The 12,171-nt window shown below is 51.4% G+C and overlaps 1 protein-coding gene across 21 annotated transcripts in view; it reads right to left on the reverse strand.

The window, feature by feature from the left end:
• Nucleotides 1-12,171, reverse strand: part of LRRFIP1 (LRR binding FLII interacting protein 1) — a 135,351-nt gene that overhangs the window by 22,304 nt on the left and 100,876 nt on the right. For 16 of the 21 annotated variants that reach the window (XM_033112535.1, XM_033112533.1, XM_033112521.1 and 13 more), the window contains 4 exons: nt 10,688-10,765; nt 3,737-3,772; nt 3,154-3,279; nt 1,664-1,735 (listed from right to left, as the gene is read on the reverse strand). In XM_033112535.1, coding sequence (XP_032968426.1) covers nt 1,664-1,735; nt 3,154-3,279; nt 3,737-3,772; nt 10,688-10,765 — 312 coding nt within the window. The remainder of the gene's footprint in view (nt 1-1,663; nt 1,736-3,153; nt 3,280-3,736; nt 3,773-10,687; nt 10,766-12,171) is intronic. The other 5 variants (XM_033112528.1, XM_033112529.1, XM_033112534.1 and 2 more) reach the window with 3 other exon arrangements.

A 12,171-nucleotide genomic window follows, 5' to 3' on the forward strand; every position in this document is an offset into this window, starting at 1 on the left:
AGCTCAGCAGTCTTGAAAACAAAAAACTCAGTCCTAAATTTAGCCTTGGTTTCTGAGAGCAAATGAATCAAAATAGGAAACACGAGGCAGTTTCAACACACAGAACGCCCCCCTTCTTTTCACGCTGATCAAATTCTCATCACTCAGAAAACTGGTGATTAGCTGTATCTAGGGATGGAAATACAAGTACAGAATCACTAGGACAAGGGAGACACCCGGATGGAAAGGGTTCTGGTCACGGAGGCAGCACGGTCCTGCCTTGATGATTCAGCAGCCGGCAGTAGTGAGCTGGGCTGTTCTACAGCTTCCTGATGTACTCACTCTAGATACATGACCAGAACTGGGGACAGAGCCAGCGCGTGGCCGCTGGAAGAATGAAATCCCTGCCACAAGCTACCGATGAACCCCGCCTGAGCCTATGAACCAGGAAAGGATTACGTAGCGTTTCAGATTTCAACCCACAGGGAAACTAAAAAAAGTCCACAGGCCTCACTGGGTGAAAAGACAAAGGTCATTCCTTGGAAATGACAGCCCAGGGAAAGAAAGGGGCTTGCAAAATAAGCACGGCCCTCACCTGGCTCCCACCCTTGTAGGTTAGGAAACAGAGGGAGAATAGTGGCGTTTAGATCCCCAAACAGATCAGGGGGAGGCATCGCAGAAAAGACAGCAGCAGCCCCAGGTGTAAACCACCCAGAGCTAAAGAAGTTGGGCACCTCTTGGTCAGATGTCTCAGGTGCTACCAGGAGGCTTCAAATACCAGTGCTGGTCTCACCTGCACTGACAAATCAGGGCAACGATTTCAGGTGGGAACAGTGATTCCCGGACTGCTTCACTGGCTCCCTTTTCATATGATTTGAAAGCCAGAGTCATAATTTTCCCCTGGTGTTTCAAAAGAAGTGACAAACAGGAGAATGATTAATCAGTCCTGTGATTTGTCACCTCCTCTGTTGGGTGCCCCTATGACAGTGAGTCAGAGTATGTCTCAGGTTCCCTCTGGGCAGCTGAAAAGGAAGCAATAGGTTTGCTATCTATTGCTAGATCCATGGTCTGCCATTAGCTGCTCAATGAAAACAGACAACACGGCCCCTCGCTGTTCACCTAACTTCAAGGAATACGGCCACTGAATTTCCCGGCTGGCACAACGCAGTGATTCCACATCCTATGAGCGGTGTGTATTTACTCAGATAAATCCGAGACGATGCACACACTCAGTATGTGACGGTACACAACTAACTCGGACGTTTCAAAAGCACGGCAGTAAGGACTGTGTCATTGGTAGACAACATCAGATACTTTGAGAAGCAAACGCGGTGAAGCAGTGTGTGTGTGTGACCACGATGGAAAGCAGAGAAAACCAAAACCCATTCTGCAAGTGTATGGCGCGCTCCTGTGCGGGAATGAGAAACTGGTTTTCAGCCGGGGTAGGGGGGAGAGGACGCATCGGGAGACGTGGTAACAGCTCTCATGGAGGAGGTGCAGAATGTGGTCTTGGCTCCAAAGCTGTGCCGGGGAAACGATGCGTGCACACACCATGCCAGCCAGCACTCCCGCCACCTGAGGTCCTTCTACCGGCTGGGGCCTCGTCAGAGTAAGCAAGCGGTTTGCACGTCTTCCTTAGGGCTGTCGGGTTAGTATGGGGAGCCCACACTCCACACACTGGTACCTTCATCTCTTTCAGCCCCTGCATGTATCTGCCTTCTACATCCTGAATCTGGTCCTTTATCTCATTAAGTTCCTGAGGGGAAATGACAAGAAAGGCATGTGATGTCAAGGGGAAAAACTGACAAGACCACAAGGAAAGAGGCGAGTCCTCTAAGTCTTCCTCCTTCTGGGCAGCTTCCCTTAGGGGCAGTCCGAGCGGGGAGTTTCTTCCTATTCTTTTTAAGGGTTAAAGGAAAAGAAAGAAAACGTCCATACGGCAAAGATGAAAATGTAGGTGTTTTTCATATGAAATTTTCCCACAATTTTATAAAATTTAGGTGTATCTCGTATGATCTAGTTTTGCACAGTTTTATAAAACAGGCAAGAGAGTTGAAAACAAAACAAGTTATGTGACTTGTATCTCAGCTCATGCAAGCTCTCTGAGCTCCTGTCTTGATACAGTAAGAATCGCAAAGACAGAAACAAGCCACGATGTGTCCTGCATGCCAGGGGGCCCGTGTCTTCCTGCCCCGTCACCACCACCACATGCCTGGTGCCGGGCATCTGCTGGTGCCGGGCGTCTGCCGGAGCCGGGCGCTCCATAAATGCGGGTTGAACAAATGAGTGCTACTTACAATCTAAGAGCAGAGACAAATTAGGATCGAAGCAAACGCCCCTTTGATGGGGTAGAGAATGAATGGAGCTACAGGAGAGGAGGCCCAGGAATGGCCCGGGGGCATTCTGGGAAGAGCAGTGAAAAACACTGTTCTTGTAAAGCACAGGCTTGGACGGCATCCTCAGGGAGCCGAGTCCAACCCCGCTGAGGCTTAAGTCCCTCCTCTGAGCTTGCTGCAAATGGTCCTCCAGCTGTTTGGACAGCACCCGGGGCGGCTGGTTCTCTTAACCAGTTTTAATGATTAGAAAGTGTTTCCATCAATGAAGACACATCTGATCCTTTAAGCTCCTCCCTCGGCTCAGAGGATACAAGTTCTAGACAGTAACCTTCCCTTTGTGTCACCTCCTTGTCAGATACCGTGTTTCTAGTTATTTTAACAAACAGTTTGTATTTCTCTGACACACTGACTGTGTTTCTGCATGCCTGGCTCATGCCGAGTGTTAAGAATGTAACAGAATAATGCCCACGCTCCAGTGGGAGAAGAAAACACCCAAACACAACGACGAGGCCTGCTGAAGGCGTATTAGAGAAAGAAAGGAAAGGGCAGAGCAGCACGAGGACAGAGCGGCCCAGCCCTCTGTGCAGCATGGTGTGGGCTCGCACAGGTGTGTCTGAGGCCTGAGGGGGCTCCGGGGCCTGGGCACAGGTCTGCTGGGGAGGGGCAGTCAGGGACGGCTTCCCACAGGAGGCTGTCTCGGAGCCGGGTCTTGGTGAACACCGGTTTATAAGAGGAGGGGAGACTGGGCTGAGAAGAACGATCTGGAACTTTATGAATTACATCTTTTTCTTTGAAGACTGATTTTCATAAAGGGTTGTAAGTACATCGAGGGCCTTACCTTGATTTCCCTAATGGATGCCTCAGTGTCCATGGAAATGGAGGTATCCCCACTTCCCCTCCGAGAGGAAGTGCCACCCAGGGAGGCCAGCGTGGCTGCAGACAGACCGGGCAGGTTACGAGACCCCTAGAATGTCACAAGGATCAAATGTGATTGTCGACAAAACCAAAATGACTTGTAAGTCTGCTATTACGGTACCTTTACTTGCACCCGGTCTCCAGCTGAAAATCTTCAGCAGGCTACGGAAAGCAACAGGAGAGACTCCCTGCACGGGGCGGGTCCCATGGATGCTTGGAAATTTGGCTAAATTAACCTCAAGCTCCACGGTTGGGCCCACCATCAATTCCTTCACTGCTGTGCAGGATTTAACACTCACACGGGAAGTGGCCCCCAGTAACCCCCTCTCCCCACAAAAAAGGGTTGTGACACTGGCTGCTGGGTCACACACTAGTCCTGTTCACTCACCAGTGGGTATTTTTGTTAAAGATCAAGCAACATATTTTCCTGTTAGTTTTACCCATAAAATTTGGGACCCACTAGGTTTATCGACGACCTAATATAAAGGCCTGTAGAAATTCCTTACCTTCTCATTGAAATCTTTTTCTGGTCTCTCTTCAACCTGGAGAGGAAAATGGACAAGTATTACTCACAAGCATGAAATGGACAATCTGGATGCAGGGGGTAAGATGATAATAAAAGGACACATTAGCTTCCTTTGTAATTTAAAAAACACTTTGCCCATGAGACTCCCATTTGCTCTGCCAGGTGGCACAGACACAGCGAGGGCAGCCGAGAGCCAGGCTGAGCCTGTCCGTGTGGGTGTCCAACGTTTACGGTTCCCACAGAACATAATGATGTCGAGACCAAATACACAGTGACCACAGAAAGGTCCGTGCTGAGGGCTTGTTAGTGAACTGAACTTGAACAGGTTTGCTTTACAGGTTCCCGCGGCTCTATGTGGGGGTTGCCACACAGGAGAGGATGACGCACCCCAAGCTTGTTTATCCACCGCAATGACTATGGTTAGAGCGAGAACATGCGCGGGCCCTGGGGCCTGCAACATGCAACCACAGGGGTTTTAAGTTCGATGATCACTGAACTTGGCCTCTGAAGCAAGAAAAAGCAGTGAGCCAAGTGTAACTTTTTCTACTTCTCATGAGTGACGGAGTCAACGTGAAAATTCTGGTTTAAACAATGGGGTCTGAAGGCACAGAATTTGCCAGGTGAAATGTGGGGCTCCCAAGAATCTGGCTTTCCTCGTCTTTCCTGTGTGGACGACGCTCGGGGTCTGTCTCCTCCCTTCGGCAGGGAGGACTCAGTTGGACGAGGACGAGGCAGTGCTGCTGCTTTCTTTGCTTTATGTCCAACAAAAAGCCATGTTCTTTTTCTTTTCTTTTTTTCCTTCTTCCGCACACTGAAGGCCCCTGTCTATACGCCTACTGGCAAGGTCACTGACGAGGAGAAAACCCTGTGCTCAGTTGTCTCTGCACCGTCTGGGATAAGCTGTCACTCACGCTTTTCCCATCGCATCTCCATCCTGCCTCCTGTAGCTCAGAGGTTCTGAAATGTGACCATCGGGGGTCCACTGCCGATGTGATGCCCGCGGCGAGTGCAGAGCACAGCTGGGAGTCATGAGACTGCCCGGCAGCCTGGGCTTCATGTGCTTGCACCCAGCCAGTCTGCACTGCAGGTGGAGAAATCCTGCCGGAGCCGAGCCCAAGGCCACGAACGTGCAAACTGCCCACAATGCCATCAGCACGGGAGAGCAGGAAGGCACAGGGGCTAAGCACTAGTCAGGAGTCTGCAAAGGCGTGATCTCCTGTGGGGACAACCACTTCCTGTCTCATGCCCACCCTGGGCCCACGTTGCCCTGGATGCCCTCGCCAGCCTGTCCCACACCAAGAAGGCTCACTGACTACCACCTTCTTTCCTCCAAACTCATACCTTCCGCTTTCTCTCCAAGGGGAGGATACCCGAAGTGACTACTAAAATGACACAGCAAAGTGCCACAGCTAACCAGCCAACCAAGGGGACCAATGGAATCGGAAAACACACTCGATTTCTGCAAAAGAAGGCAATTCCAAAACCAGCCCTCAGCTCAGCATGGCCAAGCTCAAGGGTCTCGACAGATCCACGTTCAGCCCAAAGCACCTGGTGTCACCCACCCACCCACACGTGGGTCTTCAGCAAAATCTTCCTTCTCTCATCTAACAGTCTCCTTAGTGTCCTAAGGGCAGGCGCGGCAAGGAGAGCAGAGAGACCACATCCCTCAGGCCAGTGGGCTGGACCCGCGGGCAGGCTGGTCTTACTCTCAGGCGAGCCCCTTGGGTGGGGCTTCAGCCCCTGATGCTCCATCTGCCCCGACCACCCTCCTTGCCACAGCCGGCTGCCCTCCAAGGACCAGTGCAAGCCTGTGCATCTCACAGAGCTTTGCACACAATCTTGGCCCCCAGGGGCCCCTTTCGGTGGCAGTTATATCCCATTACAGACAGCACACTCTCCACCTGGGTGCCACACCACCTGTACATATAATTATTGTTGTTTCAGATGTGCATGCCACATCGGCCTATCCAGATATTCTGGGGTGCTGAGGTGGCCTCCAATCCAGATGGTTCTATCTCAGTGTCCTGACAGAGCCTGAGAGAGCCATGGACCTACATTCTGAGCTGTGATGATTTTCAGCAACTCTGCACTTGGGAATAGAAATATTCCTGGAAGTTTCAAATACCTAAGGAAAAGGTAACTGCCTAGCACCTGGTCTGCTGGAAATCAATTCCTCAATCCTCCTGAGCCCCAGGCCTTCAGCCCTGAAAATAAGTCAGCTTGTAGAGGAAACATTAATGAGATGGAAACAGGGCAGGTCAGACCAGTGCATTGGCCTGACTTCGTACGTTATTTAATAAAATGAACAGTTAAAAAAACAGAAGAAAGAGAGTCATTTAAGTATCAGCGGAGTAAGGAGGTCCAGTTTAACAGGCTGTGAGGCAGCTGTTGAGAAGCCTGCTGCTTTGCTCCCCAATTTAAACAGTATCTTTTCTGCCTGTTCTTTAGCGACAGGTGAAGGCCGTATCGATAAATGAGGCTCCAGAAATCCTATGTTCACCTACAAAGATATCTGTCCCCCTAGAATAGAAGAAGGACGCCACATTTTTTTTCCAGTACTTCTTGTGAGCAAGATGAGAAAAAACATACCAGACCAAAAACACCTTGGGTTGGAGGGGGAGGGCTTTCACACAGCTTCGCTCCACATTTCACTTGATCCCGCAAATAACTGCTTTTGTAATTTGCGAAACACCAAACAAGGAATAAAAAACCTAAAACAAAAGCTCGCTCTTCAATGTAAAGAAAACTTTAAAAATAGTTTGAAAAAGGCTTTGCTCTGAAATACATTTTAACGGACTCAGAATGTATAAGGGACAACTTAGGCTGTGTTTGAGACCAAGCAGGAACACTGAATCCTCAGTGAAGACAGTAGCCAATCTATGCTTACCTCTAGTCGACGGGACGCAAGTGCTGTTTTATCAGTTTTCCAAATTACAAAGGGTGTCCGTATTTACTAGCTTCCAGAAACACAAGTACCTGGAGCCCCATGGAAAGCCAGCCACGCAGCAGCCTGAAGCCATCGTAGTCCCCAAGGTTCCACTAGGTGGCGAGCTGAGAGGGCACGCTCCCAGCGCTACCCAGGCCGGCTTCAACAGAATGTCTGGGGAGACTTAAAATGCCAGGTTTTCCGTATCACCACCCGGCCTGCCCCCTTCCAGTCTGCGGGCTTGGAGAGACCCCAGGAGGGGCCAGGTAGAAAGGAACTTTGCCTATGGTGTCCCCAACCCCCAGCAGGCAGCCCCAGGTGGGAAATGAGGTCACAGAAGCATGGTCCCTCTCAAGAAACAAACTGACAATTGTGAACACTGCTCAGGAAACACCTACTTTAAGGGGGAATTTCCTTCAAATATAAACCCTACCACTAGGGTGGAAAAGTTTGGGTTTTAAATCCAGTAATACCGACATTATCCTGAACGGCTTGTCTTTGAACTCCTGTAATCAGAATTCAAGCCCAGCTTTCCTACCTGGTCCCGGCCCCCGCCTCCTCATACAACAGAAAACATGAGTCACTACAGACTTTTGTTTTTCCAGCTCGGATGGGCCAAATCTTCACTCATGTCTGTCTGAATACACACGGGCAACATGGTGTCACCAGATGTGCTGGTGTCACTCTGCTGGGGTGTGCTTTACGCCTGGGTGACGAGCCCTCCTGACGCCATGTCTCTCGGAGCTTCCTGTGCCCCTCGCTGGAGCCGTGCTGCTGAGTTTTCTAGTGCACGGCCCTCTGAGAGGCCAGGCCGGGCGGGTCACTCATCCTAGCAGGCTGAGTGCTAGACCTACCTAGCAGGCTGGGTAGGGTAGTAGGCCCTGCCCAGGCCTACTGCTTCTCCCTCCCGGGCAGGAGGACCAGCGGAGTGTGAACGTCACTCTCCTAGCTTCTTTCCATTCAACAAGGCTCACAACACCCACTAACACTCTCTGTTGGTCTAGCAAGCCCCAAACACAAACACCCAGCCCCGTTCCGAGGTGTGATGGCCGATTCGGGGAACAGAGACGGTGCACACTCCATGGAAGAGGACTGTGCGTTTTGGAAACTGCGGAACCGAGGGCAGCTCGGCTCTGTCTTCTAGACTCTGCAGGTGCCAGACCAGAGATGATCAAGCGCCACTGTAACTGTGTCCCTGGGGAACCGCTCTGCACGTTACAGAGATGTCACTGCGGTTCTAAGGACCACACACAACAGTGTCTTCAGCTTTGAGGACCCCACCCCGTGAGAGGGGCCAGGATGACGCAGGAGGACAGCCCATCCCACAGTCTGGGATGCTGACCTTAGCTCCCTAAATGTGCCAACAGCACAACAGCCAATTGACCTTTGTAAAGGAGCAGCTGACTCAGAGAAGAAAAATGATCAAACTGATTATCTGCGGGCAATGACCCGAAAACAGCTCCATGAGATACCTGGTGGTCTTGTCTGCTCGGAGCCGTGTGCCCACCTTCCACTCAGAACTCAGCGTGAAACAGCATGTAAAGTGGGCAGTCCGAAGTCTCCTCAGGCATAAACTCAGGGAATTACAAACAGATAACTTTAGAATCGGAAGAGACCCTGGAGCTCTCCCACCCATAGCTTTGTTCCTTCCATGGCGCCTGGAGAAAAAGCAGCACCCCCACCCCCAAGGACAGGGGGCCCAGGACTTGCCAGGGCCCCCAGGCACAGACACCCAGGGACACGGGGCAGGTTCCCCACTCCCGTGTGTATGGTCATCTACAAAACCCGTCAGGTGAGTGCTTTTCCCACAGATTTGGAAGCTGACAACACAGGAATCTGTACCTGGTTTAAATGTCTTCGGTCCGTGACTAGCCTGGGACCTGTGACTTTGGGACATCACCATGATGCGTGAACGAACCCAAACATGTCAAATAATCACGGAATTAGAATTCCGGGCCCCAACCGAGGCACAGCAGGCAGTGAGTGCACTGAGGGGCTTAGGATTCTTTGAGGGTAAAACCACAGCCTCTTTGGCAACTGTGAATGTTTGTATTTTTTTCCTAAGAACTAAGCACGAGAGTAGTACACATCAGGAAGAGGGTCTCGCCATTCAATTCATCGTGGAGAATTTTGATTCCTAGTGGTTCGCAGGTTTCACACAGATGACTTTATGCAGACTGTCCTACTGCCGAGTGTGAAATCTCCGGAAAGAGACCGGAAGTGCAAGGAGGCACGGCCGCTGAGGCCGGCAGTTTGGCTGACCTCAGTGAGCACGGATTTCTGAGTTCACAAAGACTGCCCTTCGGTCATTTACATAATATCCATGAGAAGCAATCTGCCAGATTTTAAAAACTGAAGTTACATAAGAACGAACAGCTGGATCTCTCACTCTTCCTGCTTGATGAGTCCTGGTGAGCAGTGAGCACCTGGGTCGTGTGTCTGCCACCATTCACCTGAGAGAGTCCAGGATGTGGCCTTTCTTTGTCCCCTCACCGCTGGCCTCCAGGACGGGGTGGGGGGCTCAAATGGCAGTGAGGGCAGCTGGGCAGGTGACAAGTGTACAGAGGTGGTGTCTGCAGCTTCAACGGAGGGGGCTGTCTTCGCTTCCACAAAGAAACGGGCTCTCCTGTTCTAACACGGCTCTCTTGATCGATCTTCTGTTTTGTCACCCTCGACAGGGAAATGGTAGAAGGAAACATTCCTCTATCAGGAAAACAGCAGTGGAAGCCCAGGGATGACCAGCTCTGGCCTTGGCCTCGGCATCACGGCCAACAGGGAGCGGGGACCAAGGCCACCCGACTCAGTTTCTGGGGCTCCTTCTGCTTCTCTAGGAGCAGCCGACATCTGCATTTGGTAGGAAACCCCACAGCTTTGAAAGACTGTATCTAATGTAAAGACGGAACAAGCGGGTGCACCGGCGCCCTCAGATGGCTCAGTTCTATGGCCTCGTGTTGGATTATCAGGAACATCGCCTAAATTTTAGGCATCCTGAATCTGACTGTGGTGTCAGGGGATCAAGTTAAGAGCCTCTCAAGTTTCTCTGCGACGGAGGAGAGGAGATAAACAGACCGGCTCTGCCCATCTTTGCTGTCCTGTACCCAGGCTTGATCCAGAAGGCGCCGCTGGCCTTCGGTGTAGCTGTCAGGCTCTGTGCAGGGCCTGCACGCACACGGCAGGGAACGCACACCCCACAGCACGCATACCACAGGGCACACACCGCACGGCACGCACACCCCACGGCACGCATACCACAGGGCACACACCCCCCATGGCACAGAGCCCCAGCTCCTGCCCACCGAACGCCCCTCCCTGGCCATAGTGCCAGCCCCTCATTTGTCCCCTGGGCCCTACTGTCCCAAGAATGTATCGCGGCCTCATACAAAGCATCACACAAAGTCAAACTGCCTAAAATTCCAAAGACCCTGAGAAACATACACAACCACGAGACTCAAAGGACGGGGGCTATATTCCAAAGCAAAACCTGGGACATTTTATGCTGAGTGACAACAGGGGTGCAGTTCTGCAGTTTCACACTCACTGAACAATTTGAGAACTGGGGGGCTCAGGGGTGGAGCGGAACTAGGAATGTCACGGCAGGCCCATACTTTATTTTTTTAAAACCATGTGGGTCGAATACACAATATGTCATACAAAATGTTAAAAGTCAATCCTTCAAATTTTTAAATCATAAAAAAGCAGCTCAACGCATATGACCACGTTTCCCCCACTGTTCAAAGCTGCCCTCCTCCCAGGAAGAACCCATCTCCCAGCACTGTTAATAATTCCTTACCTGGTCCTTCAGAAATTTAGCCATGCAATTCTGATATCACTGACCAGTAACACTCTGAATTTGGCAGCATTCCCCCCCAGTTCTGGCTTTACGCAGACCTGAAACGGGTCATGGAAAAGCCTAGCTACTTGGTCCGCGTTCAGGCTTTGGGAGGTGGATGAAGGCTTCCCTCTGCAGGACTGAGAAGTGAGGGAGGAGAGGGGCGGTGCACTCACCACGGGGCTGGCCCGCGCCGAGCTGGCTCTGGACGATGCACGGGAGCTGGAGTTGAGGTGGCCACTGTGCTCGGAGGGCTGCCCGCACAGCCCGGCGCCAGACACGCAGACAGAAACAAAGGGACAGAGTCAGCAGAGATGCACAGAGGCCGGAGGCCCCCGCCAAGTGCTCCGTTAGCTGTGAGGTGAGCCATGCGCAATATAGGAGACAGGGTGGCATGGAGCACAGGCTTCCCTGGGGAAGCAGGCTGAGTCTCACAGCCCGCTAAGAATATAAAGACTTAATCACAACATCAAAAGAACACAGATTTAGTTGGTTAGTAAGAAGAAAGTAACACAAAGGACCCGCTGGACTTGGGTGTGGAGTCACACGCCTCGTGGGTGCACAGAGAACCACCTCATCGCTGTGGAAATGACCGTTTTTCATGAGCCAACCTCCCAACCCAGCAGAGAGAGAGAAGAGCGAGACAGGGGCTGGGCTTTTGGGCAAAGCACATCCTTGCTCCTCTACTACCTTCCCAAGTGAAAGCAAAGTAAGATTTAGAGTTAAGACAAAACTGGGCATGGCTTCCTGAAGGGCCACGTCACCTGTCTGCCCACCTAAACTGTCCCTCTCCTGCTAAAGAAAAACACCAGCAACTGACCTATCGTATCTGGTAGCCACGCCCTCTTGACTTTAGAGTGTATTCACGTTTGTTCCAGTCCTAGACATATTTTCTTTTTTTAAAAAAATTCTTACTGTCCTCTTGAGTGAGGCAGATTGGGGAAGGGTGGAGGGCAGGCAGGATTCTGACACAATTTAGGAAGACAGGCCATGACATGGCCCAAGGAGCGTCATGGAGAGGCCCACACAGCCCTGCAGGGAGCTCCTCCTGACCCCGGAACCAGGCCAGCCACTGATGGGTCTCTCAGCTGTTGTCACACCCCAGGGGAAACCCCACAGGCATTATCTTGCTGCAAATTACAGGAACCACAGACCGTCAGGGGGCTCCATCTCATCTTAAATCCTGTCTCTTCCACCAGAACGTAATTCCCCTGAGGGTAAGGTCGTTTACTTTGTTCCCTGCTGAGTCCCCAGTGATGCAATAAGGCCTGGCACACACTGTGCGCTCAAGAAATATTTGCTGAATGAGCAGCCTCAACGCTAGCCTATAAACAGCCTTGGTCAACATGGGTGAGTCCCCAGACCCATCCTACCTGCATCCGTTCCCTTATCCGCCATTTACTGTGTACTTATACAGAGGTGTGAGGAGCTTCAAGGGCACAGAAAACACCACGTGCAGCAACCATTGCCACGTACAGGATACACAGGAAACGTACAGGTATCCTGAGCCTCGTCTTGTAGCAAAACTATTATTATTGTTCAAAAGAAAGGAAAACACATACGATCGGCGCTGTATGGCAGAATTTCGCCTTCTGGTTCACTGACACAAGTGAGGAAACCTCCTGTACACAGACCCTGCTGTGTTCTTGTCACCCACATC

Source organism: Rhinolophus ferrumequinum, chromosome 8 (assembly GCF_004115265.2).
Source record: "Rhinolophus ferrumequinum isolate MPI-CBG mRhiFer1 chromosome 8, mRhiFer1_v1.p, whole genome shotgun sequence".
Classification (NCBI taxonomy): domain Eukaryota; kingdom Metazoa; phylum Chordata; class Mammalia; order Chiroptera; family Rhinolophidae; genus Rhinolophus; species Rhinolophus ferrumequinum.